This window comes from Peromyscus maniculatus, chromosome 4, assembly GCF_049852395.1.
Source record: "Peromyscus maniculatus bairdii isolate BWxNUB_F1_BW_parent chromosome 4, HU_Pman_BW_mat_3.1, whole genome shotgun sequence".
In the NCBI taxonomy this organism is placed as follows: Eukaryota; Metazoa; Chordata; class Mammalia; order Rodentia; family Cricetidae; genus Peromyscus; species Peromyscus maniculatus.
This window is the reverse complement of record NC_134855.1, coordinates 135,302,383-135,328,452: the sequence shown is the minus strand read 5'-3', so window position 1 is coordinate 135,328,452 and position 26,070 is coordinate 135,302,383. Positions and strand designations below refer to the sequence as shown.

At 43.7% G+C, this 26,070-nt stretch overlaps 1 protein-coding gene across 2 annotated transcripts in view; it reads left to right on the top strand.

Annotated features, from left to right (window-relative positions):
• Window positions 1-26,070, top strand: part of Uqcc1 (ubiquinol-cytochrome c reductase complex assembly factor 1) — an 88,950-nt gene that overhangs the window by 13,886 nt on the left and 48,994 nt on the right. Inside the window, exons 3-6 of one of the 2 annotated variants that reach the window (XM_006988259.4) lie at window positions 4,200-4,295; window positions 5,365-5,472; window positions 11,528-11,600; window positions 20,635-20,692. In XM_006988259.4, coding sequence (XP_006988321.1) covers window positions 4,200-4,295; window positions 5,365-5,472; window positions 11,528-11,600; window positions 20,635-20,692 — 335 coding nt within the window. Of the gene's footprint in view, window positions 1-4,199; window positions 4,296-5,361; window positions 5,473-11,527; window positions 11,601-20,634; window positions 20,693-26,070 lie in introns of those variants that run through there. The other variant, XM_042276590.2, reaches the window with a different exon arrangement.

The following is a 26,070-nucleotide window of genomic DNA, read 5'->3' as shown; positions in this document are numbered from 1 at the left end:
TCTGTTTGGTAAGATGTACGATTCCCCAGCCTTCCTTGCTGGACATTAATCTTAACTAGATGCTACCAAATACTGTTCCAAGTGGCGCTTGCACGATGTCCTCTTCCAAGCAGTGTGTCAGCCTTCTGGATGCCCTCCATCCTTCCTGACACTGCAGTGTTTTCCTTCTGCTGAGTGACATTTTCAGTGTGCTACGTGGTTCTGTTTTTTTTTTTTTTTTTTTTTTTTTTTTTTATATATTAAGTTATTGTTTGTTTTCTTTTCTTTGTAAGACTATGTGCTCCCAGAGGACACAGATTTATTTCTGTCCCAAAACCTGTATGAGGGATGGCATATCTTGAGCATTTAATAGAGCTTAGATAAATGAAGCATGTATCTATGGTGTATATGTGGTCAAAGGTGGTGGGGGTGGGTAATCAAATAATTATTGTGCAAACGGAGGATTTGTTTTGTCAACAACTATTTACATGTCTTCTTTCCATCATGTATCCTTTTGACAGTGGTGATGGAAAATAAGCAACTACTTCAGTGAACATATAATTATATTTCAGTAAATATATAAATATAATGAGTACCATGGAGGAACTGAATAGGCTACCGTTTGGCAGAGAATAATGGGATGTAAAGAACTGTTCTTTTGACAAGGTAGTTAGGGAAGGCCTCTTGAAGGACTGGGGTGTAGCTCAGCTGGTGCTTCTCTAGTACACACCAGGTCCTGCATTTGGTCCCCAGCACCCCATCAGGTTGGGCAGTGTAGTCCAGGTTTGCCATTTCAGCACTGGTAGAGTCAAAATTATCCTCAGCTACAGAGTGAGTTCAGGGATAGGCTAGACCACATGAGACCCTGCCTCAAAAAAAAAAAAAAAAAAGGAAAACCAGCAAGAAAACAAAAACCAAAAGAAGAGAGAGAAGGTCTCTTTGAAAAAGAAATGTTTGAGTTATTTGGGGCAGTTTTGTTTATTGGTGTCTCTTCGGTTTGAAAAGATGAAAAACTGAGATGTTCAAAGGCCCTTTTTGAAGGAAGCAAAGGCAAGGAGAGTGGTCTGCAAAGTAAATGCGTGTTTATAGATGAGCAGAGGAGTGGGAGGCTGGGTGTTGCCCTGGTGCTTCGCAGTTCAGTAAAGCCCAGTGAGAGGAGTCTGTGACCACTGTGGAGCTATGAGGACAGAGAAAGGTGTCTGAGCTACACCAGCAGAGGAGAGGCCCGGACAGAGAAAGGTGTCTAAGCTACACCAGCAGAGGAGAGGCCCGGACAGAGAAAGGTGTCTGAGCTACACCAGCAGAGGAGAGGCCAGAGTCCTTGCTCAGGCTGCACTCGCTGCATTCTTGGAGGCAGCTGAAGTGCTTTGTGCTCTGGATGGGCCATTACACTGATGTGTGTGATGTCATGGGAGGTGTTCTGTGTTTAGTCTGTATTTCACAAAGCCTGCTTGGTACTGGAGAATTAAAGCATAAGTGTCCTGGGACTGCAGAGGAGTTCTGACTAATCTTTTAATATCCTTGTTTGGAAAGAAATACAAATAGTACTGTTCCACAATGAGAAAGTATTTTTCCCTTTATTAGGATGAAACAGCAAAATCATTGTTAATTCCGTTTATCCCTCCTCTTTTTGGAATAAACCAGAATTGAAGGATGAACCCTCTACTCCCCCCGCCCTCCTTTTTTTTTGAGACTGTCCTGGGTAGAACTCACTCTGTAGACCAGGCTGGCCTCAAACTCAGAGATCCACCTGCCTCTGCCTCCTGAGTGCTGGGATTAAATTAAAGACATGTGCCTCCAAGCCCAGCACCTACAACCCCCTTGTAATTAATTTAAAGCAATTAAAACATTACTGGGAATTTGGACACTGAATTCTCAAACTTACCCATAATGCATTCTTCCTTTTCCTGTGGTGCAGGAGGTCAGACCCAAGGTCTTGCCCATGTTAGGCAAAGTGTCCTACTGCAGAGGTACATTCCTCATTTGCACCCCACAAGACAGTTTGACCAAGTAACCATTTCATTTCCATTTATCCACACGCATTCATGATTTTGTTTGTAATTTTACCTATGTTTTCAAAATTTCAACATTTTTTACAATTCTGTTTTTTATGTTCATCGCTAGTATAAACTGTGGTCTTTGGGTGGGTAGTGATGATCAAGTTCACTGTAACAATGTCCTGCTCTGTGGGATGCTCACAGCGGGAGAGACTGTGTGTGTGGAAAAGCAGGACAGTGTATACGGAACCCTGTGCTTTCTGTTGAAACCATATTACAAATAACACTGTAGCCAGGTGTGGTGGCCTGTGTCTTTAATCCCAGCACTTGGGAGGCAGGCGGAAGCAGGCAGATTTCAGTGAGTTCAAGGCCAGGACAACCGGAGTACATAGTGAGACCCTGACTCAACAACAGCAGAATACTGTAATCTCAGCACTTGGGAAGCAGAGGCAGGAAGAGGCCAGCCTCAGCTACATAATGAATTTGAGGCTAGTATGGTTTGCATGAGACCCTACCTAAAAATAAATGAATTAATTAAAAAGAAAGAAAAGCAAAATATCAGTGGGATGTAGTAGCCCAGGCTGGACAACATTGCAAGACCCCAATTCTTTAAAAAAAAAAAATTCAATCCTTAATTATCTGATTTTTCGAGTGATTCTGCCTTAGTTTATGCCCCTCACTGGATATTTCTGGCTTCATTCTTGTAGTGCTTACATACAGTTTCTCTTGAGAAGTTTATTTCCTGAAGTATTATTATTATTATTATAGCAACACTAACCGACTAGAGTTGTAGGTGGACTGAGGAGGAAATTATGGGAAGCATGTAGCTAGCCCTGGCCGTGATCCTAAGTGGCTATTGTGTTGCCATACTGTTGTCAAAGGCAGGGTGGCCGACAGGAAGGCCGTTGTGATCTGGTGGTGACTGCGACTTCGTTCATTTAGTACCTGTTCAGTGAGATGCCCTTTCCACGCTTCCCCATTCAGGCCTCACTGTAGCCCGGTGCAGCAAGTTGTCGATGGCCACTGAGCTTTTAGATGGCAGAAGCAATTTAAAAAATTATATTGTTTTATTTTTTAATTTAATTTATGTCATTGGTATATTGTCTGCATGTATGTCTGTGTGAGGGTGTTGGAGTTTTTGGAACTGGAGTTACAGACAGTTGTGAGCTGCCATGTGGGTGCTGGGAATTGAACCCTGGTCCTCTGGAAGAGCAGTCAGTACTCTTTAAACACTGAGCCATCTCTTTAACCTCAAGGTTTTTGTTTGTTTGTTTGTTTTGTTTTGTTTTGTTTTGTTTTTCCAGACCTGAGGACCGAACCCAGGGCCATGCGCTTGCTAGGCAAGCACTCTACCACTGAGCTAAATCCCCAACTTTTTTTTTGTTGTTGTTGTTGTTGTCGTCATTTTTATTTTTGTTTTTTTGAGACAGAGTTTCTTGGCATGGCCCTGGCTGTCCTGGAATTCATTCTGTAGACCAGGCTAGCCTCAAACTCATAGAGATATACCTGCTAGCAGTAGCATGTTTTAAACTTAAAATCCATGCCCTCTCTCCCACACAGCAAACATTGTCAGCATTTTCATGGAAACTTATTGCAGTACTCTTTCCTATTATAATTTTATTTCTCTGAGTTGACTCAGATTCAGTCTGTATTTCTAGGACTGAATCCTTTTATTTCTTCAAGAATTAATGAATTCAGGAGCTGGAGTGATGGCTCAGCGGTTAAGAGCACTGGCTGCTCTTCCAGAGGACCCGGGTTCAATTCCCAGCACCCACATGGCAGCTCACAACTGTCTGTAACTCCAAGATCTGACACTCTCACAAGATATACATGCAGGGAAAATACCAATGCACATAAAATAAAAAAAAAATAAATCATTAAAAAAAAGAATTAATTAATTCATTTTTGAGTTTTATTTTGTTCTTTGGAACTGTCTCTCGCTATGCTGTGGACTGGCACTGAACTCACAGCAGTCCTCCTGCCTCAGCCTTCCAGGGATTGCAAGTGTCAGCCATCACATCCAGCTTCACATATTTAAGAGATATTCGTTGAGCACCTGCCACCTACCAGACACCACTCTGGCTGCTGATCTTGGGTCCTCGCGGTGATCTTTCACCAGAAGTTGGGCAGGCAAGGTTGGGGGAACCAGCCAGAGCAGCTCCACTTGGGTTAACTTTGATAAGCAATGCTCGAGTCCCTTACATCTGTCTGTTCACCCTCCAGAGGCCACAGATGGAGCAGTCTCGAATCTGGGTGGGATCCGAACACAGTGTTGGGATGGACACACAGCAGAGTAGGAAATACCACACCACAAGTAAGGTGAGTGTGTCCTCTGCTCTAGACCGCCTGCCTGAAGTGAATGTAGAAGGTGAGGTTGCGGGGCTTGAAGGGGTTTCCCCAAGTTTACAGAGGGTGGTAAGTGACAGACTAATTGACTAGGTGAAGTCTATCTTGTGAGCTTGTAGCCTGTTTCTTCTACTGTAGGCTCTTGTCTAGAAATTAAAAATTGTTTTAGAGGAAAACTGTTTTATGGACTTTGTACAAGTTTAAAACAGCCATAAACCTTGCAAGAATTTCTTATTGGTGAATTATCTACCTTTCTTTATTGGAGGCATTGGAGCAGGTTTTCCTGGGATTTTTCCTCCTCCTTTTTTTCTTCCTCCCTCTTCTCTCCCTCCTCCTCTTCTGTCTTTCCTTGTCGCTTCTCCACACCCACTCCTGCCCACCCTTCACCCCTTTTCCTTCTGTTTTTTATGTGTAAAGGGTGTTTTGCCTGCCTGAATGTCTGTGCACTATGTGCAAGCCTGGTGCCCTCAGAGGCCACAAGAGGGCGTCAGAACCCAGAACTAGAGTTACAGGCAGTGTGTGCTGCAATGGGGGCGCTGGGAATTGAACCCAGGTCCCCTGGAAGAGCAGCCAGTGCTGTTAGCCACCGAGTCCTCCCACTCTTTTTCATGTCACCTTTACTCTAGTACCTCTAGTCTGTTCTTTCCTAATTATGGGGTCACAGGCACATGGTTATTGAGGTGGGTATGTCTTGCTTTGTAATCTGGAGGATGTCTCTTAGATACCATTTTGGATGTGTTTGCACTCCTAGGTGAGGGCTTTGAGTCTGGCTCCACGAGAGAGCACTTGCCTAGCACTCGTGAAGCCCCGGGTTTGGTCTCCAGCACTGTACTAAAACAGAACAGAACACTCAAAGCAAGCAATCATATAAAGTCCCCAAAAATCATTCAAAAGAAATCAAGAGATCAGGCAGAAAAAAAGAAGTCAAAGTGAAAAGAAATCTAAGCAATAAAAATGTCCTTAGAATAAATAAATAATAAAAGCATTTTATTTAGAGAATTTCTTGTGACTAATTTTGATTTCTTTCTCTTTGGTTAAGTAGCTTCCTGCTGCCCGCGATTTCCCGCAGCCTGTTGAAGAGAAGGTTGGTCCCTTCACGAAGATCATCGAAGCCATGGGATTCACTGGCCCTTTGAGATACAGTAAATGGGTAAAGGCTTTTATGTTCCTTTGGTCTGTGTCCTTTTTTCTCTTGCTCATAGATTAATTTTAGAGCTTCTGCTTTGAGAAATTCATACGTTCTTTTGAGAATTTCTTGAGAATGCATCCCTCTATCCTCTAGTCAGATTTGTTGTAGAGGTAAGATCAAAGTACTCCTTCAGCCCAATTCCTTGGAAGGGTCGCAGTTGCTGGCTGGGTGGAAGTTTTCAGGCCCTTGCCTTATTGCAGGATAACAGTGTTTAGACGAGTTTAAAGGGACATTCCAATGGGTTGCATTCTTTTGTTCTTTTTTTTTTTTTTTTTTCAAGACAGGGTTTCTCTGTGTAGCTCTGGCTGTCCTGGAACTCTCTCTGGTAGACCAGGCTGGCCTCAAACTCACAGAGATCCCCCTGCCTCCACCTCTCCCCCACCTCCACCCCCGGCCCACATGTTAGAATTATAGGCGTGAGACCTTGCTTTCTTAGATTAGTTCATTTTCCCAACCATTTTCATGGCAGCAAATGCAGGTTTCTGTCTGCAAGCTTTTGTACACAAATTATGAATAGTCAACATTAATCGCACATTTTGTTGATAAGGTTTTCAAATATATGGAGAGGCTACAGATGCTGAGTAACTGATGTTCTTAGAGACCCTGCAGCCTCTTCTAACTCTTCAAGGAAATAGTTATTTTCATTAAAGTTTTATATGTGTGTGTGTAAAATTCTTGACAATTTATGAGTTGTTGATATGTTTAATTACAACTAGACCTTTACTCCCTGTTTTAAAATTTAATTAGTTTTTTTTTTTTCTTTTGAGACACGGCATCATACTATAGCCCAGGCTGTCCTAGAACTCCTAGCAATCCTCTGCCTCAGCTTCCTAAGTGTTGGAATTATAGGTGTAAACTGTCATGCCTAAATTTTCCTCAATATGTTCTTTTATTGTTTGTTTTCATTTTTCAGAGCAGCATTTCTCTGTATATTCCTGGCTGTCTTGGAACTAGCTCTGTAGACCAGGCTGGCCTCAAACTCAGAGATCTGCCTGCCTTTACCTCCCAAGTGCTGTGCACCACCACTCTTGACCTATTCATAATTTTTAAAATGGCGTTTATTTGTGCGTGTGTGCATGTGTGACCGCATGCATGCCATGGGGAACATGTGAAGGTCATAGACAGTTTGGGAACTCTGTTCTGTCCTTCCACAGTGTGGATCCTGGGCATTGAATTTAGATCATCAAGCTCGGTGGCAAGAACCTTTGTTCTCTGAGCCATCTTGTTAGGCCTTCCCTCTATTTAAAAAGAAGTTGTGATTATGACATTTGTAATATAAAACTTAAAATATGTGTGTTGTTTAAAAAGGAGAAATTAAGTCAGGAGTGGAGGTGCCTGCCTTCAATCCTGAATGGATCTCTTTGAGTTCTAGACAAGAATGGCCTCAAACGCAGAGAGACCTCCCTCCCTCTGCCTCCCCAAGTACTGGGAATACAGGCGTGTGCTCCCCTGCCTGCCCCTCCAAAGAAAAAAATGGAGAGTGAAATGGAAAGAAAGAAAGAATAGAGGAGAAAAGTAACTGTTTTACTCATGTCTTAGTAATTGGGTTCTCTTGGTTGCTGGTTGCTTCCATACTTTTTGTCTAGTCATATATTTTGTTTTTTTTAATGATTCCTGAGGGCAAACTGGCCACCATTTGAAGGATTATGAGACCAGTGGGAGAATTCTCACTCTTATAGCTGAGTTAGTCTCTGATTTTTCTTGATTCCCTTTGCTACCTCAATTAAATGTTTGCAGTAAAAACTTTTATAATGTGGCAGTTTTTATAGCCTTCATTTTAAAATCTGTCACATCAAAATATCACAGTATGACATTCTGGTATGATTTTGGTGGGAAAACGTAGTTAGGACTTCCATTTTGAAAGCCTTATAGATAAGCGCTTTTTAGCACTGTTAACTCAGAAGTCTGTGGCCAGATACTTGCATTGGCTTGCATGAGCAAAATGCTTTGTTTGTATTTTCATATGTGTTTGGTTGGAGAACAAAATGTTTAATTGGCTACTGATGCTTATGACCTGCCTTTTCTCTATATTTTTCTTGAATGTTTTCATGTGTAGATTCCTATAGAATCATATTTGGGCTTTATTGCTGCTGGGATCTAACTTGGGGTTCTTTCTCATGTTAGTCAATAAACCATGTCCCTAGCCTATATTTCAGATTTTAAAGGTAGTGTTTCCTTACTTATTTCAGCATCCTGAAATAACATTTTTCTTTGTTTGTTTGATTGTTTTGTTTTGTTTGAGACAGGGTCTCTCTGTGTAACCCTGGCCGGCCTGGAACTAGCTATGTAGACCAGGCTGAACTCAAATTCACAAAGATCTGCCTGCCTCTGATTCTCAAGTGTTGAAAGTAATTGTAGATGTGCAACACTATGCCCAGCTCTGAAATAACCTCTCCCCTGTTGTGTTTACACAGCAGTGTCATGTAAGAACTGAAGAATGGCTGAGGAAAACCATGAATGGTGGTATAGGTCTTTAATCCTAGCATTTGTGTGACAGAGACAGGCAGATCTCTCTGAGTTTGAGGCCAGCCTGGTCTACATAGACAGTTTTAGGCTAGCTAGGGGGACACAGCAACCCCACCCCCCCAAAAATAGAAAAAGAATAGTTGAAAGAAATAGAGATACTTATTATAGAAAAGAGTAGACATTGTGACCTCTTAGTATTGAGGGACAAGTCAACGACAAATAAGTGAAGATATGTTAGCTGAGGTACTCAGAGTAGCGGCTAACGAAAGCCCTCGAGTAGGACAGCTTTACTAGGTTGTTCTTCTTTGAATGGGGCTCAGATTGTTAAACATGAATCAAGAATGTTGTAAAAAGAATTCCAGCCCAGAATAGGAGGTTCAAGTGACAAAAAACCAAGCCAAAACAAAGCAAAAAAAAACCCTGCAGTTCTCACACAACCGTTAGTAGGGTTAGTACAGGCCTCTTACCCTGTTCACTCCTCATCTGTGGGAGGGTACACATGTCCTAGCAGGTGGGAGAGCAGGCCTAGGTGTCCTGTCCTAGGCAAGTGTCATGGTGGGCTCTCCAGAAGTGAGAGTGAAGTAATCATGAAGTCATCCGTGGACCGGAACAGCTTGTATTGACTGAGTGGAAATTTAGTCTGCCTTCTTCCTTCGCTCACATTAACGCATGGTTCTCAGAGAGCTTCTTTCCAGTTGTTATTTCCAGTCCCTGCATGATAGTCCTCAGGGACTTGCTTTAGAGATTTGTCCAGGAAAATGGCTCACCCAAGAATAAAGGTTTGGCTTTGCTACAAGAAAAGTGAAGAACTATAAAATGTTTCTGATGGCCACAGTATGAGCACTGTATAAAGATGCTGGCCGGCCTGGTCAAGTAGTCATGATTTGTAACCAGTGCTTTTTTGTGGTTGTATTTGGAGCCCTGGGCCTTGAAGGCAAGTCTGCCTTTCGAAGGGCAGAGTGATTAGTTGTGACCTAAGGAGTTTATACAGAAGATCCAGAAGGAAACTACAAGCATGGTGGGAGGGTCAAGAATTAAGTGACTGGGAATTTTAGTTAAAGTTATACATTTGTCTTAGTTAACCGGGGCCGTACACTCAACTAGGGCAGGAATTTTTGTCCATTTTGTTTATCCCTCAACCGTTAGATCTGCGGCAGGAACTCAATGGGGTACTCAGTACTGAGTGAGCCTAAAGTTTTTATCTCAAGGCTGGAAGGCCTTCTGGAGTCAAAAGTATCAGGATAAGGGTGTCATTAGGCCAGTGATGGTGTAGATCAATGCTTTCTGAAACCTGTTTTTTCTGTTCCCTGGTTAAACTTGTTCTTGTTTTGTTTTTTGTTTATGTTTTTTTTTTTCCCTTCGGTTTTTCCAGGCAGGGTTTGTGTATGTAACCCAGGCTGTCCTGGAATTTGCTCTGTAGACCAGGCTGGCTTTGAACTCACAGAGATCTGCCTGCTTCTGCCTCCCAAGTGCTGGGATTAAAGGCGTGCGCCTTTGTGCTTGGCTGAATCCTAGTTCTTGACGAAATTTGACAGGCAACTACTCCTCTCTCATCCCTTCTTCAATTTGCCAGTTTGGGGTTCAACTTTGCATTTCTTCATAAACCCCTTCGATTGTGATGTGTTATATCTTAACTCTTGATGGGCTCTGTTTTTATTTATGTTGGAGATAGGATATCATGTAGATGAAGCTTGAACTTCTGATCCATCTCAGCCTCCCAAGTGCTGGATGGTCAAACATGAGCCAGTGTACCTGCTTGTTCAATTTTGCTCTTGTTTCAGTTATTTATTTGTATTATGTATATACGTATTTCACCTGCCTGTATGTGTGCCTGTCTGTGCACCACTTGTGTGCCTGGTGCCTGTGGAGGCCAGAAGAGAGCTTGGATCCCCTGGAACTGGAGTTACAGGTGGTTGCGAATTGCCATGTGGGTGCTGGGAACTGAACCTGGGTCCTTTGTAAGAGCAGCCAGTGCTCCTAATTGCTGAGCCATTTCTCCAGCCCCTGTTTTTAGGTTTTGTTATTATTTTTTCTTTTTGTTGTTTGTTTGCTTTGCTTTGGTTTTGAGACAGCCTTTCACACTATAGTCCAGACTGGCCTTGAACCTGTTTTATAGACTAGACTGGCCTTGAACTCTTTCAGTGCTGGGATGATCAGCATGGGCCACTGTGTTCAACTTGCTCTGTCATTTCAAGAAAGAAAAAGAATCTTGTACAAGTCTTTTGTTGATGTACTGGTTTATTTAGTTTTGAAAGTCATTGATACACCTGTTCGTGTTACTGGCTTGTTCTTCAGACCAACTCAGCTCTTTAAGAATTGATTTTTAATTTTTAGATTTGATCATAATTAAGATCAATCTTAAGATGTAGTGTACATACATAAAATACAATATGTACAAAATACAGAGCTTAGGTAAAAAACAGAACTCATTAAGATCCAAGGGAATTAAAATTTTCTTTTGAAAGATTGATTTATTTTTGTGTGTATGAACCTTTTTGCTTGTATATATGTTTGAAAATGTACCACACGAGTGCCTGTTGCCTATGGAGACCAGAAGAGGATGTCAGATCTCCGGGGGCTGGAGTTAGAGAAGATTGTGAACCTCAACATGGGTGCTGGTCCTTTACAAGAGCAGTGAGCGCTCTGGACCACTGAGCCACGTCTCCAGCCCCTGGGGACACCTCTCTCTCTCTTTCTCTCTTTCTCTCTTTCTCTCTTTCTCTCTCTCTCTCTCTCTCTCTCTCTCTCTCTCTCTCTCTCTCTCTCTCTCTCTCTTTCTCTCTTTCTTTCTTTCTTTCTTTCTTTCTTTCTTTCTTTCTTTCTCTCTCTTTCTCTCTTTCTCTCTCTCTCTCTCTCTCTCTCTCTCTCTCTTTCTTTCTTTCTCTCTTTCTCTCTTTCTTTCTTTTCTTTTCTTTTCCTTTCTTTTCTTTTCTTTTCTTTTCTTTTTTTTTAAGACAGAGTTTCTCTGTGTAGTTTTGGTGCCTGTCCTGGAACTCACTCTGTAGCCCATGCTGGCCTTGAACTCACAGAGATCCGCCTGGCTCTGCCTCCAAAGTGCTGGGATTAAAGGTGGGCGCCATCCCCACCCCCAGTGACATTTCTTAATACTGTATACTAAGTTCTTCATATTTAATACTTTGAGGCATAGTGGAGAGTATTTCATATTTATTAGAGAATTTTGTTTATGCACACAAGTTCTGTGAGTCTGTAGAAAAGAAATGCCTCCCTTCCCCCCCAAAAAAAACCCCAAAAAACTGTAAACTAATTAGTAGAGCCTCCGAGCAAAGATTAAAGGATTTCAGGGGTTTAAAATTTTTCAAATTTTATTTATTTATTTTTAAAGGTAGAGATGGTGAACTGAACTACAGAGTCAGTTCCCAGTAAACATGGGCTGCTTGAGGTCTTATCTCTAAAACAAAACAAATTGCCCGCAGATAGGTTTGTACCCCTCCTTCTAGCTGAAGAAACATGAGTTCTGCAGTCCATACCTAATGACACTAGAGCATCCTCTTGGTCATGTCTTGAGTTTGGTTTTATTCTCTTTGTCTAGAAGATTAAGATCGCAGCCCTGCGCATGTACACGAGCTGTGTGGAGAAAACTGACTTTGAGGAGTTCTTTCTGAGTAAGTGACTCTCATTGTTCTGAAAGGAAATGATACACTGTTTATTTTTGTGGCTGTGGATTTTAGGTTTTTGTTTTAAACCTTTGTTTTGTGTATGTTGTATGTTTTCATGCATGTATAGCCCAGAGGTCCACCTTGGCGGGATCCTCTGAAACACTGTCTATCTCCTTTGAGACAGGGTCCTTCATGGGCCTGGAGCTCACTAGTGATCCTCCTATCTCTGCCTTCCCATGACTGGGATTACAAGCACAGGCCACCATGCCCGATATTTTTAAGGTGGGTTCTAGGGATCAGGCTGAGGTCATCATGCTGGCGTGGCAAGCACTTCACAGACTGAGTCACCTCCCAGCCCTTGATATTCTCTCCTGGAACCTGCTGTGCGGCCAAGGGTGACCTTAAACGCTGATCCTACCGTCTGCCTCCCAAGTGCTGGGTTTACAGGCTTGTGCCACCGTGTCCTCTCTTAGCATTTTGACATGGATTTTTGTCAATTATTTCTCTTTTTGTTTCTAGTTTTTGATTGTTCTAGTGAATCTTGAAATAAATAAATTTCATGATTTGTAGTCAGACTTTCCTTGGGGACACCAGCTCACTTATTAATTATGAAAGCTTGGCCATTAGCTTAGGCTTGTCCCACTAGCTCTTATAACTTAAATTAACTCATATTTTTATTAATTTATGTTCTACCACATGACTTTCACCTCTTTTCCATTCTGTATGTCAGTGTCTTGCCTCTATTATCTCCTCTTCCTCTCTCTGCCCGGAAGTCCCGCCTGTCTCCTGTCTAGCTATTGGTTGTTCAGCATCATCCCCCGCCCCCCCATGAGGACGAACCCAGGGCCTTGAGCTAAATCCCCAACCCCGGTTGTTCAGCTTTTTATTACACTAATCACAGCAGCACATCTTCACACAGTGTACAAATATTCTGCAACAATGATTCTTCTTCTTGTTTTTTTTGGAAGGCTATTGATCTCAAAGGCTTATATAATTTTATTACTTACATCCCATTGATAAATTGCTTTCCAGAAGGATTTTTAACCATAAATTATAATTATTAACATGGCTAACTAAAATAAGTATTTGTAAGGTCCCTGGAAAATGTAAGCTCTTCCTGTGTCCACAGACTTGAGAAGGAATCCTGCTGCTCTCTGTGCAGCAGTCCTGCCCTAAGGAGCCAGGCACCTGACAAGTTTGTATAACGGGCGCTTTACTCTGGCAACAAATATCTGAACACAGTTGAGTTCACAAAGAATGCTAGATGCAGTTTGGATTGCTTAATAACTATTTTGGTTGTTTAAAACTCAAATATAAGTTGTTTGGCTATTTCACTATTTCAGCAGATTAATATTAGAGACTTTAAATATTATACTGAATTATAATTCTAATTTATTTTTTTACTTTATATTTTCTTTTCTTTTTTTTTTTTTAAGGTGAGGAATAGATTTTTTTTTTTAAAGATCTATTTATTTAGAATGTATACAGTGTTCTGTCTGCACATATCCCTGCAAGCTAGAAGAGGGCACCAGATCTCATTACAGATGGCTGTGAGCCACCATGTGGTTGCTGGGAATTGAACTCAGGACCCTTGGAAGAACAAGCAGTGCTCTTAACCTCTGAGCCATCTCTCCAGCCCCTACTTTCTATTTTCTTGTTCATCAGGAAAGACAATTTCCCTGCCCCTTTGTAAACAAGCCGTTTTTTTAATTATTAAAAAAAATTTATCACTGTAGTTTGTGTGTGTATGTATGTATATGCATGCACATGTGTATAAGCGTATATACCATGGGGCCCATACAGAGGTCAGAGGACAACTTATGAAAGTTGGTTCTCTCTGCTGTGCGGGTTCTGGTGATCATATTCAGGTTGTCAGGCTTGGCGACAAACATCTTTACCTCCTGAGCCATCTTGCCAGTCCTAAACTGTTTCTTATTATATAAGAAATTAGTCAAGGGGTTGGGGATTTAGCTCAGTGGTAGAGCGCTTGCTAAGGCCCTGGGTTCGGTCCCCAGCTCCGGAAGAAAAAAAAAAGAAATCAGTCAAAATGAGAACATATACTTTCTTCAAAAGATAAAGAAAATATTGAGTTTTCCCCTAAATCCATGTGCATTCTCCCTTTTTTATTTTATTAGTTTACTTGATTTTTTTAAGTATAATTTTAATTAAAAGTAACATTAAAAAACACCCCCACAAAGCAAACAAACAAATGAACAGACAACCATATCTGGAGCCGGAGAGATGGCTCAGAAGTTAAGAGCACTGAGCACTTGCCGTACTTCCAGAAGACTGAAGTTTGATTTCCAGCACTCTCATGATGGCTCACAATCATTTGTAACTCCAATTCCAGAGGGTCTGGTGCCCTCTTCTGGCCTCTGTGTGCACAGACATACATGCAGGCAAAACACCCATACATATAAAATCAGAATAAATAATCTGAAAAACAAACAAAGCCAACACATCCACCCCATGCTTTTGTCTGTGTTTTCTTGCCGTTCTGGGAATCTTGCACATGAGAGTATCGCTAAGGTCTCCTCCAGAGTACCGTCCTACCTTTTTTCATAGAAACATTGTCTTCATGGCCAATGAGATAGCTCAGGGAGTGAGATCCCTTGCTGTGCAAACATAAGGGCCTGAGGCTGGGGTCCACATCCATGGGAAAAGCTGGGCATGGCCCCATGTTGGGAATGGAGGAAACCTTGTGTGAGTGAGTCCTCAGTGAAAGTGTGTTGTTGACCTGGGCACGGCCATGTTAAGGACCTCATAGCCTCAGACTGATGGGAAGATGACAAAGCCTCTTGGGATTAGGCTCAGAGGAGTGGCAGAGCTTTCTTCAGGGGTCCGTGTGTAAGTGTTGACATTGTGTAGAAAATGTCCACTGTATCTTTCTTCCCCCAGAAATTCACAGCTTGATGACTGCTCCGATGCAGACTTCTCCTACCATGATGAACCAATCTTGCCTTAAACTTGCCTTCTTGTTCAGCTGTGTGCTGTCACCCTGTCTCTGTTCAAATCTATGTCATAAGCAAGCTGAGCTTCTGGGTGTTGTGGTTTCTCTATCTAAGACCCCAGGCCAACCGAACCCAGCATTTTTCTCTGTGTCCATGTGTCTGTCTGTTTGTCTTTTCTTCATTGTTTCAATGAAGAAACAAGTCAGGTCAAGTCCCTTGAGCCATGTAAGGACTCGCAGCCAGATGTGCCTGTAACCTCAGCATTGCAGAGGGGAGGTGACCACTAGTAGATCCTGGGAGCTTGCTGGCCAGCCACAATGGCGAGCTCCCCTGTCTCAAAGGAATAAGTAGAGAGCCATAGGGGAAGACACTTGACAGGCTCCTCTGGTCTCTGCATGCACATGTGTGGGTGCACTCAAACACTCATGTGCATATACCATGCACAGAAGTACAACACACAGCTGGGCGGTGGTGGCTCACGCCCTTAATCCCAGCACTTGGAGGCAGAGGCAGGTGGATCTCTGTGAGTTTGAGGCCAGCCTGGTCTACAGAGTGAGATCCAGGACAGGCACCAAAATGACACAGAGAAACCCTGTCTTGAAAAACCAAAAAAAAAAAAAAAAGTACAACACACATGCAAAAGAAAAAACAAAGGTTTATCATCAGATATTTAATCCTTGATTCATATTTATTATAATTATTTTAGATGAATGCTTACTTGTCTTCAGTCCTCATTATTATTCAGTCCTCATTATTTTTTAAAGTTTTAGTTTACATGTATGAGTGTCTGGTATGTATGTGTGTATGTACACCACATGCAGTCGGTGTCCTCAGAGGCCAGAAGAGGGCATTGGAAACCTGGAACTGCAGCTCCAAGACAGTCAATTGTGAGCTGCTGCCCTGTGGTGCTGGGAGCCAAACCCACGTCTTCAGCAAGAGCAGAGGTGCTTTGAACCTCCGAGCCATTTCTCCAGCCCCTGTGGAAGGTTCTGAAGTTCTGTTAGGTTTTTTTTTTTTGGTTCTTCTGTGTAGCAGTCCTGGCTGTCCCGAAACTCGCTCTGTAGACCAGGCTGGCCTTGAACTCACAGAGATCTGCCTGCTTCTGCCTCCCAAGGGCTGGGATTAAAGGCATGCGCCACCACCGCCTGGCAGGTTTTATTAATATTATCGTATCAAATAAAAGACTTATTACATAGATAGTTAATATTCATATTTCAATCATAGCTTACAGATTACCAACTTAAGAAAAGTTTCAGAAGGTTATAATTACATATTAATAGCTCACATTTATTTGCTCTCGTGTTTGTCCCCTTTAGGAGTTTCCCAATCTTGTGGGATAGTAAGTACTTGTATTTTTGTTTTGTGTTTAGAAACGGTTGAGGCTTAAAGAGCTCAGTGACTTGCCTAAGGTTGCCTAGGCAAGCCCTGCACCTGTGTTGTCTGCTTAAACCTCAGGGATTTCCCCACTGTACCATGCTGCCTGTGAATGAATGTAACCACAAACTAGACATTGTAACGCAGCTTAATAATTTGGGTTTTGCTTTATTTTGATGATAGTTCCCTTTGTGAGATATTGTGTTAGTACTGGAAACTGGTGTTTATACACACAATGGTGTCTATCTTGGTGAGTTTTGCCCTGGCTTTGTCCTTCAGGATAAGTGGCAGTGAATTTCCTGGTGATCACACTCTCCCTTCAGATTTTCCAAGACTTTATTAGGAATTGGCCTATTAAAACCTATGGCGTAGCCTGGGCATGGTGGGTGGCACTTGGGAGGCAGAGAATGGGAGATCTCTGAGTTCAGGCCAGCCTGTTCTACATAGTGAGCTCCAGGCCAGCCAAGACTGCATAGAGAGATCCTCTTTCAAAACAAAACCCACCACAAAAACCTAGAGTCAGGGTGGCACATGCCTGTAATTCGAGTACTCACAGACAGTGGCATGAGGATTGTCATAAACTTAAGGTAAACCTATTCTACACACTAAGTTTCAGGCTAGTGAGGACTACATAGTAAAACCCTGTCACCTGTCACAAATAAACAGACAAACCTATGGCTTATTTGTTCTGCTGTGGCCCTTCTTCTTCTTCTTCTTCTTCTCCTCCTCCTCCTCCTCCTCCTCCTCCTCCTTTTTTTTTTTTTTTTTTTTTTTGGCGAGGTTTACATTTTAAAATCAAACCAAAGGAGTTCCAAAGTGTGGCTAGTGAACAAAGAGCAGATTTGGAAAGTATCATCTGGAAGCAAAAGTTTTTTTTTTAATCTGTAAAATGAGACTGACTTTCTTGTGGTTTGAATCCTAAGGAGTTCAGTGGGGATTTGAATAAAATGAGGAAATATATACATTGCTTCCTATGATTATACCTTTAAAGTGGCCGTGCCCATTCAGATCTTTGCTATAGGGCTTGACTGTAAGGGTCCTGAAGACCGAGAGCTTTGGATAGCTGGCAAATGTTATTCTTCCCCCAGCAAAAGGAGGCTGATGGCATTTCTTGAAGACCGTATGTGAGTGAGTTGTTGGGTCACAGGATACTATGCCTATCAGCTTCTTGGACAGCCCTCCCTAAGCTGCCAGAGTTGTGGGCCTGAGTCACGTCAGAGCCTCAGTGTTTGAGGGCTGCGATCTAGAGCACTCGATGCATCTGAGTGGTCAGCTACCTCGGCAGCTGCTGTTCCTACAGGCTCTGGTGATGCCCCTCTTGTCACAAGGGACATGCCTGCTGTAGTTTGTCACTGCTGTCCTGGAGCACAGACAGCCAGTGAGCTTGTGCTTAATTCTACATTCTCATCTGTGACTCTTTTTACCTCTACGGAACTGATTACCTTGGAGAGGAGGGGCTCTTTAATGAAGAAATTCTGAGTCAGTAGTTGAGGTTTCATTTTATTTTGTGACAGAGTTTTAACTGGTGAAGCCTTTCAAAGATAATTTGAACCCTATTATTTAATTAAATTCAGTGGAAACAACAAGAGTGAATATTGAGTCATTATACCTCTCATTATACAGTCTCACTGTGTACCCCTGGTTGGCTTAGAACTCACTATGTAGAGTAGGACAGTTTCTAACTCACAGAGATCCACCTTTCTCTGCCTCCCAAGTGCTGATGCTGGGGCTAAAGGCTTGTGCCACCACACCTGGCTTTACTAGGCATCTTACAGGTCTTTGATCTTTCCTTTATCATCACAGAAACCCTAAGGTAGGCCCCTTGTTCTGCCCACTGACCTACAGAGAGCAGGAAACTGAGCCTCTGAGAAGCCCAGGAACTTCACCTAGATCCGCTTAAATTTAATTAAATATTCTGACCTCATACTAAAATATGATAATATCACTCTCTGGTGACAGTAATGGAATTATTTAATTTTACTGAACCTGGTTCAAGAAAGAGCCTAGCCTCAGGAAAGAATATGCTGCGTGTATATTGGAGCAAGAGTGTGATCATGGCAGAGTGTCACAGGGTTTAACCTGAAGTATGTAAACACATTTTGTTGAGCTAAGAATCGTAGTTTTGTGTTGCTCATAGTCAACACTCAGTTGTTGGTTTGATGTTTTTGAGGTCTACTCTGTGGGCTTCTGTTCTGACCGCCATGGGCACAGGGAATCACTCATGTGCCAGCTCTTTTCTCATCAGCCCTGAGTTGACCCCCAGAAGGGAAAACTGTGACCCAGGGCCAGCTGCTGACCTGTTTGTCTGTCTGTGCTTTCCAGCCCAAGAACTGATTCCACCTCTGAGGAAGCTGGACGGGCTCCTGCAGGCTGCTGGGAAGCTTTGATGGAGAGGCAGCAGCTGGGCAGACTGTCCTGCAGGAGCAGCCAGATTTCAGACTTCCAAGAAAACTTTTCTTCTTAATGTTTTGTTCTACCATCCAAAAAAAGACCCAACTTGAGATCCGGGCTTGAGAGTTTCTCGGGGCTATTCTTGTTGTAGGCGGAGAGCGGCTGGCCCGCTCTCAGATGGCATGGGTCTTAATAGCTGGATGGCTGGTCAGGCTAGCCTCCAGCTCCCTCCTGCTGGGCTCAGAGAGGAAGTCCACTTGACAGCTGCTGGGCACCACCCAGTAAGCTCACCCGAGTTTTTTGGTGTCCTTTTGTGACAGACCTGGATTCAAACCCCAGCCTTGCCACTGCCCTAACATGGTGGCTTGCCCATAGTTACTTTGCCTTCTTGACTCTGCTTCTTTACCTCTAAAGTAGGACTCTAGTGCTCCTCTCCCAGCTTGAGGTAAGGATTAAGAGAAATATTGTATCAAGACGATTAGCAGTGGACTGGGTGTGGACACTTCTCAAGGAAGTGTCCACATCTTAGCATTAGAGAGGTACTCACGCAGCAGTCCTCACACTGCACAGAGAATCAAGGAAGTCTGAATTTAATCCCATGTGTCTTGTTCCTTGGTGTTATGGTTCTGTAGTCTTGAGCAGTTGTCTGGATAACACTCAGTTTCCTCTCCTGTCAAATGGGGGTATGTCAGGACCCACCTGCTAGGGTTGTTGGACAGATTCATTGACCTAATGACCGTGAAGCGCTTGTTATGTCTGGCATGCTGCAGGCCCAGCCACAGGGAGTGAGGACTCCCCGTTAGTGTGGGTGTGCTCCTCCCTCCTCGGGTTCTGCCCTGTAGTCACTCTTAGTGACCCTCGTCGTTAACTGGAACCTCACTGAATGCTGATTAGCAGGAGATTTGTGTGTGTGTGTGTGTGTGTGTGTGTGTGTGTGTGTGTGTGTGTGTGTGTGTGTTGTTTTGTTTTTTGGCATATAGATTTGCTATAGCCCAGGCTAGCTTGGATTTTGCAACCCTGCCCTGCCTCACAAAATCACAGGATGTGTGTCAGAGCTCTAGGCAGGTATATCATGCCTTACTTCCTTTTTTTTTTTGAGTTGTTGCTGCAAAAGACTGCTTCTACCAGAAGGGCTCACTTTCCCCACTGATCTTCTCCCCTTCACCCTTCCTGCTCCTTGTCAAGCTTTTCTCCTTGTCTTGTAATAAGGGGGTACATGTCGTGGGGACCCCTCAGCCCACTAGAGGGGTTTCTTAGAAATCTGAGGATGGAGAGACTTGAATGTCTGAGCTGAGCTCTGACTTTCAGGATCTGAAACTTAGAGGCTCTGCCCAGTGTTGTCTCTGTAGTCGAGGACTGGCCTTTCAGGGGGCATAGTCCTCTTCCTGATTCAGCTCCAGCTCCTAGAGTCCCACTTCTACCCTCCCGGGTATTTGGGTAAATCATCTGGCACACTCATGGCCATACCACATTGGATTGTCTTAAAAAATTGGAAAAAGCTGGGCAGTGGTGTCACGCACGCCTTTAATCCCAGCGCTTGGGCGGCAGATGCAGGCAGGTCTCTCAGTTCCAGGCCAGCCTGGTCTCCAGAGCAAGATCCAGGACAGTCAGGGCTACACAGGGAAACCCTGCCTCAAAAAACAAAAACAAACAAAAAACAATGGAAAATAAGACCAGAGCAGAAAGGCTTAACCCTTTCAGAAGGGCTCAGATGATCACAGTAGCTGATGCTGATGGGGAGCTGGGAGGTGTATTTGCTTAGCTCTTGAGACTTCAAGCCCAGAAAGGGAAACTAGCTTAGAACCTCATGACGTTGGAAGGAACCATAAGAAACCATCTCTTCCACAGTCTATAAAATGAGAAATTTGAGACTCAGAGGGAAGAAGCAGTTTGCCCAAGACCACAAGGTGGTAACAAGGCTGGAACTGGAAGACCGGTGGTCTGGCTGCGTTCAGTGGTCAGGCTCATGTTTTTTTCTTTCTTTTTCTTTTTTTTTTTTTTTTTTTTTTTGGTTTTTCGAGACAGGGTTTCTCTGTGTAGCTTTGCGCCTTTCCTGGGACTCACTTGGTAGCCCAGGCTGGCCTCAAACTCACAGAGATCCGCCTGGCTCTGCCTCCCGAGTGCTGGGATTAAAGGCGTGCGCCACTACCGCCCGGCTAGGCTCACGGTTTTACATTGTGTTTTTACTGATCTTTCTGCAGTTTCATGGTCAGAAATGTCATCCTGCCTTACATTTTAGTTGAACAGGTCCCCACCAGTGACCAACACAGTCAGTATGCCTCCTCTACACCTTCACGTATTTACACTTCGTTGTTATTTTCTAGGATGTCAGATGCCTGATACATTCAACTCATGGTTTCTTATAACCCTGCTTCACGTCTGGTAAGTGAGGTCACCAAATGTGTGTGTGTGTGCGCGTTGTAAGGCATAGCTTTCCTGGGGTTTGAGTCTATGAAGTGGCGTTTGTTCAACATGAAAACCTGCTCCTTTCATTTTCATAACTGCTGCCTTAAAGCACATTTTTATTAAAGGTCAAAGCAGAAACCCCAAAAGAAACTAATATTTGTAATGTATTTTTTTTTTCAAAGAACACCTAACCCCATGAATAATACTATCAGTATCTCTAAGAGACTCTCTGAGGTTGGATGGAAAGTTCTCTCCCTTGACTGTTTTAGGAAAGTTCACATTTACGTAAAAGTGGTTTGAATTGTGAGAATCCGTGGTCATTTCCATCCCTGGTCCTCAGAAACCTATAACAAATTATACCACTGACATTTGTGCCTGTGCCTCTAAGTGTGTGTGCAGGTTAGAGTCAAGCCAAGTTACATGTGAAAATATTTAACACCTTAAACAGTATAGTTTTTCTTCAGCTGTGAAGTAGCCTAAAAAAAAAGAAATACATTTTCCATCTACTGTCACACAGCATTAAAGGTCAAAGGGGGGCACAGGAGTCACGGAAGTGGGGGCTGGGGGACCCGCCAGATCTTGGGAAGGTAAACTCGGGAGAACTGGGTTTACTACCTTCACCAGAGTGAGCAATCCGGGGAACGTGGGGACTGGCTGCCTGTCAAAGGACCCTTGTTTAGGACTGTCTCTAGCTGAGCTCTGCATCACAGGCCTAGCTGCTATATAAAGATGTTCAGTTACGATCACCTCTGAAGTATTTCTTCCTCCAAACTCACATCGTCACTGAGTTTGGCTAAGGAGCCTGAAGGGGCAGTTTATTTTATGGATTTTTTTTTTTAATCCTCTAAACCAGTAGTTTTTAGAAGGTACACTATGTCCTGGGCACTGTGCTGGGAACCAGGGCTAGTTCTCAAGAAGCCCAGTTTTAGGGAGGGAGATAGGACACATAAATGGCCCGTTATAAACTGGGGTGCTAAGTTCTGGGATCTATGTAAACGGTGCTTATGGGATTGAAGAGGACCCTACAAGTGTTGAAAGCCTTCCTAGTTCTCTTTGAGATATATACTGTGGCTTCTTGTCGGGCAGCTGAGAAGGCACACTGTCTGCCTTTGGTGTCCATGGTGGAGGTTAAGGAGAGGGTGTGGGGGGGGAACTGGACACATTGAGAAGAAAAATGCTTTTTTAAGAGCTGAGGACTGTATGGTAGAATTACTCATTGGAAAGGTGGGAGGGTTGAGAGAAGGCTGAACTGTTCCCAGAGGAGCTCAAAGATAATATTCAGAGCCTGTATGAAAGACTCTTTATTGCCCGTATAGCTAGAGGTATCAGAGTGGTAGAGGGAGTGGATGGCAAAATAAAATATATAATCCCTGTGACCACATCCCAAGGTCAATACCTGACTAATAGCAGCGGGTAGAGCCTTGAAATTATTTGTATTTCTTTAAACTTTCCAAAATGTCTACCCAACCTTTCTTGCTGAAGTTAACTTTTCAGAGTGGGGTATACCCTCAGCAGCTGAGTGAGGGGTGGGTTTACCCCCAGCAGCTGAGTGAGGGGTGGGTTTACCCCCAGCAGCTGAGTGAGGGGTGGGTTTACCCCCAGCAGCTGAGTGAGGGGTGGGGATATACCCCCTGTAGCTAAGTGAGGAGTGAGGTGTACCACCAGCAGCTAAGTAGAAGAGGGGACCATCTATTCTTTATCTTTCTCCATCCTCTACCTTGCTCTTTGTGTGTGTGTGTGTGTGTGTGTGTGTGTGTGTGTGTGTGTGTGTAGGGTTTGAGACAGGGTGTCTCTGTGTAACCTTGGCTGTCTTGGAATTTGCTTTGTAGATGTAGACCAGGCTGGCCTCGAACTCCCAGAGATCAGCCTGCCTCTGCCTCTGCCTCTCTGCCTCTGCCTCTCTGCCTCTGCCTCTCTGCTTCTCTGCCTCTCTGCCTCTCTGCCTCTCTGCCTCTCTGCCTCTCTGCCTCTCTGCCTCTCTGCCTCTCTGCCTCTGCCTCTGCCTCTGCGCTGGGATTGAAGGAGTGCACTATCACTGCAAGGCCTCTTCCTTGCTTTTAATTGCCATGATCTATCTATATAGGTTTTGGTAAAACATCTCAGTAACTTTTTTATTTGAATTAGCAAATCCCTGTCAAGGACCTGCTGTGTGTTTGGGATCATGGGGTGTTGGAGAGAAGGCTGTGGTACCATACACACATTCAAGAAACTGCAGTGGAAATGGACTTTGAGTGCAGTTGTCTATAATAGATGATAATGAAAGGTTTGTCTCAAAGCCCAAAGTGCGTGGAAGGACAAAGGGAGAACTAAGCCTGAATTCACTGGCAGGAGTGAGGATAGCGTTGGGCAGAGGTGATGTTTGAGGGGTATCATGAAGGGTAAGGAAAACGACTGCCGTAGAAAGAGAGGGTGCCTTACGTTGAAGACTGCACCCACAGAACACGAGGTGCTTGAGGACAGCCAGTTGGCTGAGTGTTTGGGGGCAGGTTGTGAGTGTGTGTGCACGAATGTAGTAAAAGGTCACCAGAAAAGTAGTTTTTTGGGGGGCGGGGAAAGCCATGTGGTGATGGAGGCAGTGGATGCCTTTAATTCCATCGAACTTGAGAAGTAGAGGCAGGAGGATCTCTGTGAGTTCAAGACCAACCTGGTCTACAGAGCAAGTTCCAGGACAACCAAGGCTACACAGAGAAACCTTGGCTACAAAAATAAAAACAAAAAGCAAACAAAAAAAGTAGTTTTGGGCTCAGTTGTACAGTGTCTTCCCAGAATTGGGGAACTCCCTCTCCTAAGGGGTAAAAACAGTTGGGAGAGGGATGGATCCACCCCAAGTCTGTAGAAAAGTTAGGTTCTTCCAGTCCTGTTCTCTTTAGCCTGAGGATTCAAGAGTATAGACTGAGGGCCAGGCAAACTCCATTTAGAGATGGCCGTAAGCTGGGCCACTGGAGGACCACGAATTGAAACATCTCTTGGAGTGGGAACTGTGAGACGAGGTGAGGAGGGGGCCACAGAGAAAGACCAAACAAAACCAGACAGACTCCTAGGAGTGGAAGGACCCCGATGACAGACTTGGAGAACATTTGCCTGGGCCCGTACGTAATGGATCCTTATTGGTAGCTGGGTTAGGAACAGGTGCCGAGCGGTCCTTTGTGTTCTCTGATGATCTTGTACTTCTCCAGTCTACTCTTTCTGGGTCCATAGTTTTTCAGTGGGCTGAAGTGTAAGACTATAGACCCTTCTGTTCCTAGAAGACCTTTGTTTAGTTGTATATTCAGTGTGCTTGCTGTGTGTGGCACTGACTATATGTGTCCATTGTCTGTGCTTAACAAGGTCAGTACTGACTGTAGCTGCTGAAAAGATGCTGCTGTTGAAGATACCCCTCCTCGGGTTTGGTGAAGCAGCCCTCCCACATTTCCGTATCCCAGCCATCCATTGTGAGTCCTCAGGTGCCTGCACCAGAACCAGGAGTTCTCTTGACGTGCCCTTCATTTAACCTGGTCAGTCAGTCATCAGTTACCTAGCTCAAACTCTTGACCCCGAGCTAGCAGAAATAAATGAATTTGACTTTGTAACCCAGTGTGCACGCGGAGTCTTAGGTATTCATCGTTCTTACTGCTGGACAAACTCTTGTTCTTTCCTTGGTATCTGAGTAAGCCATGATTTTCATCATCAGCCTTCTCTTCCCTCTGAAGGCAGTTCTGGGACCCTTTGGTATTTCTTCCATTTTAAAATTTAAAAAATTTAACTCATAATGTTAAAAACATAAAAAGTATACACATTAATGGAGTGCTGTGTAATATTTTGGTACATATATACATATATATACACATTATATAATTTGTGTTTGTGTCTGTGTACATGTGCTTTAGTATGCAGAGACCAAAGGAGAGTGTGGGATGTCCTGCTTTATCACTGTTTGCCTTAATAATATTATAATAACTGTGGTGGTTTGAAAGAAAAAGACCCCCAAAGGGAGTGGCACTATTATGAGATGTGACTTTGTTGGAGTAGGTATGACCTTATTGGAGGAAGTGTGTCATTGTGGGGGTGGGCTTTGGGGTCTCATATATGCTCAAGCTATGCCCAGTGTCCAAGATCACTTCCTGTTGCCGCCTATCAAGATGTAGAATTCTCCAGAACCATGTCTGCCTGTATGTCTCCATACGCCCAGCCACCCTGTTCCCTGTCATGATGATGATGGACTAAACTTCTGAAACTGTAAGCTGCCACCTCAATTAAATATTTCTCTTTATAAGAGTTGCTGTGGTTGCTGGGTGGTGGTGGTGGTGGTGGTGGTGGTGGTGGTGGTGGTGGTGCATGCCTTTAATCCCAGCACTTGGGGGGCAGAGGCAGGAGGATTTCTGAGAGTTTGAAGCCAGCCTGATCTACAGAGCGAGTTCCAGGACAGGCTCCAAAGCTACACAGAGACACCCTGTCTCAAAAAAACCAAAACCAACCAACCAAAGAGCTGCTGTGGTTATGTTGTCGCGTTGCCGTAGTTATGGTGTCTTTTCACAGCAATAGAAACCCTAAGTAAGACAGAAGTGGGTACTGGGAATGGGGTATTGCTGTGATAGGCTGGACCATGTTTTTGTTTGGAGTAATATGGACTTTGAGAGTTTGAGTTAGGAAAGCAGTGGACTGCTTTAAGTGCTGCTTAATGGGCCATCCCAGCAGGAGCATGGAAGGCAGCGGTGCTGAGTGGGCTCTGATGGACTGTTGGCGGGGGCTGGCTTGAGAGGTTTCAGAGAATGTTAGTATGTGGCCTAGAGATCACTCTTGTGATATTTTGGTGAAGAATGTGGCTGCTTTTTGCCCTTGTCTGAAAAGTCTACTTGAGGCTAAAGTGAAGAGTTTTGGATTAATTCCTTTGGCAGAGGAAATGTCAAAACAGCCTAGGATAGACCCTGTTGTGTGGTTACTAGTGTTAGCTCTAATGAAGATTTATAATGAAAAGGAGCAAGCTGAGCAAGGAAAAGCATTTGAAGAGAAAAAGAACACCAGAAAAATGGAATGAAGCTAAATCCCATATTCAAGATGAGCAAATTAAGAAATGGGATAGAGGGAGTGGTGAGCCAAGGCAAGATCCCACCCAGCTGAATTTCCAACTTGTGGAAAGGAATTAAAGAAAAGCTTAGAACCAGGTGTGGAGGTGCACACCCTTAATCCCAGCACTCCAGAGGCAGAGGCTGGCAGATCTCTGAGTTTAAGGCCATTCTGGTCTACAGAGCAAGTTCCAGGACAGCTAAGCTTAGGCAGTGAAGGAAACCATGGAAAACAAAAGGCTGGTGAAGATGTAATTGAATGAGGGGCCATGTTCCAGCCCCAGCAAGCAGCAGAACTTGGCAGCTTCAGCC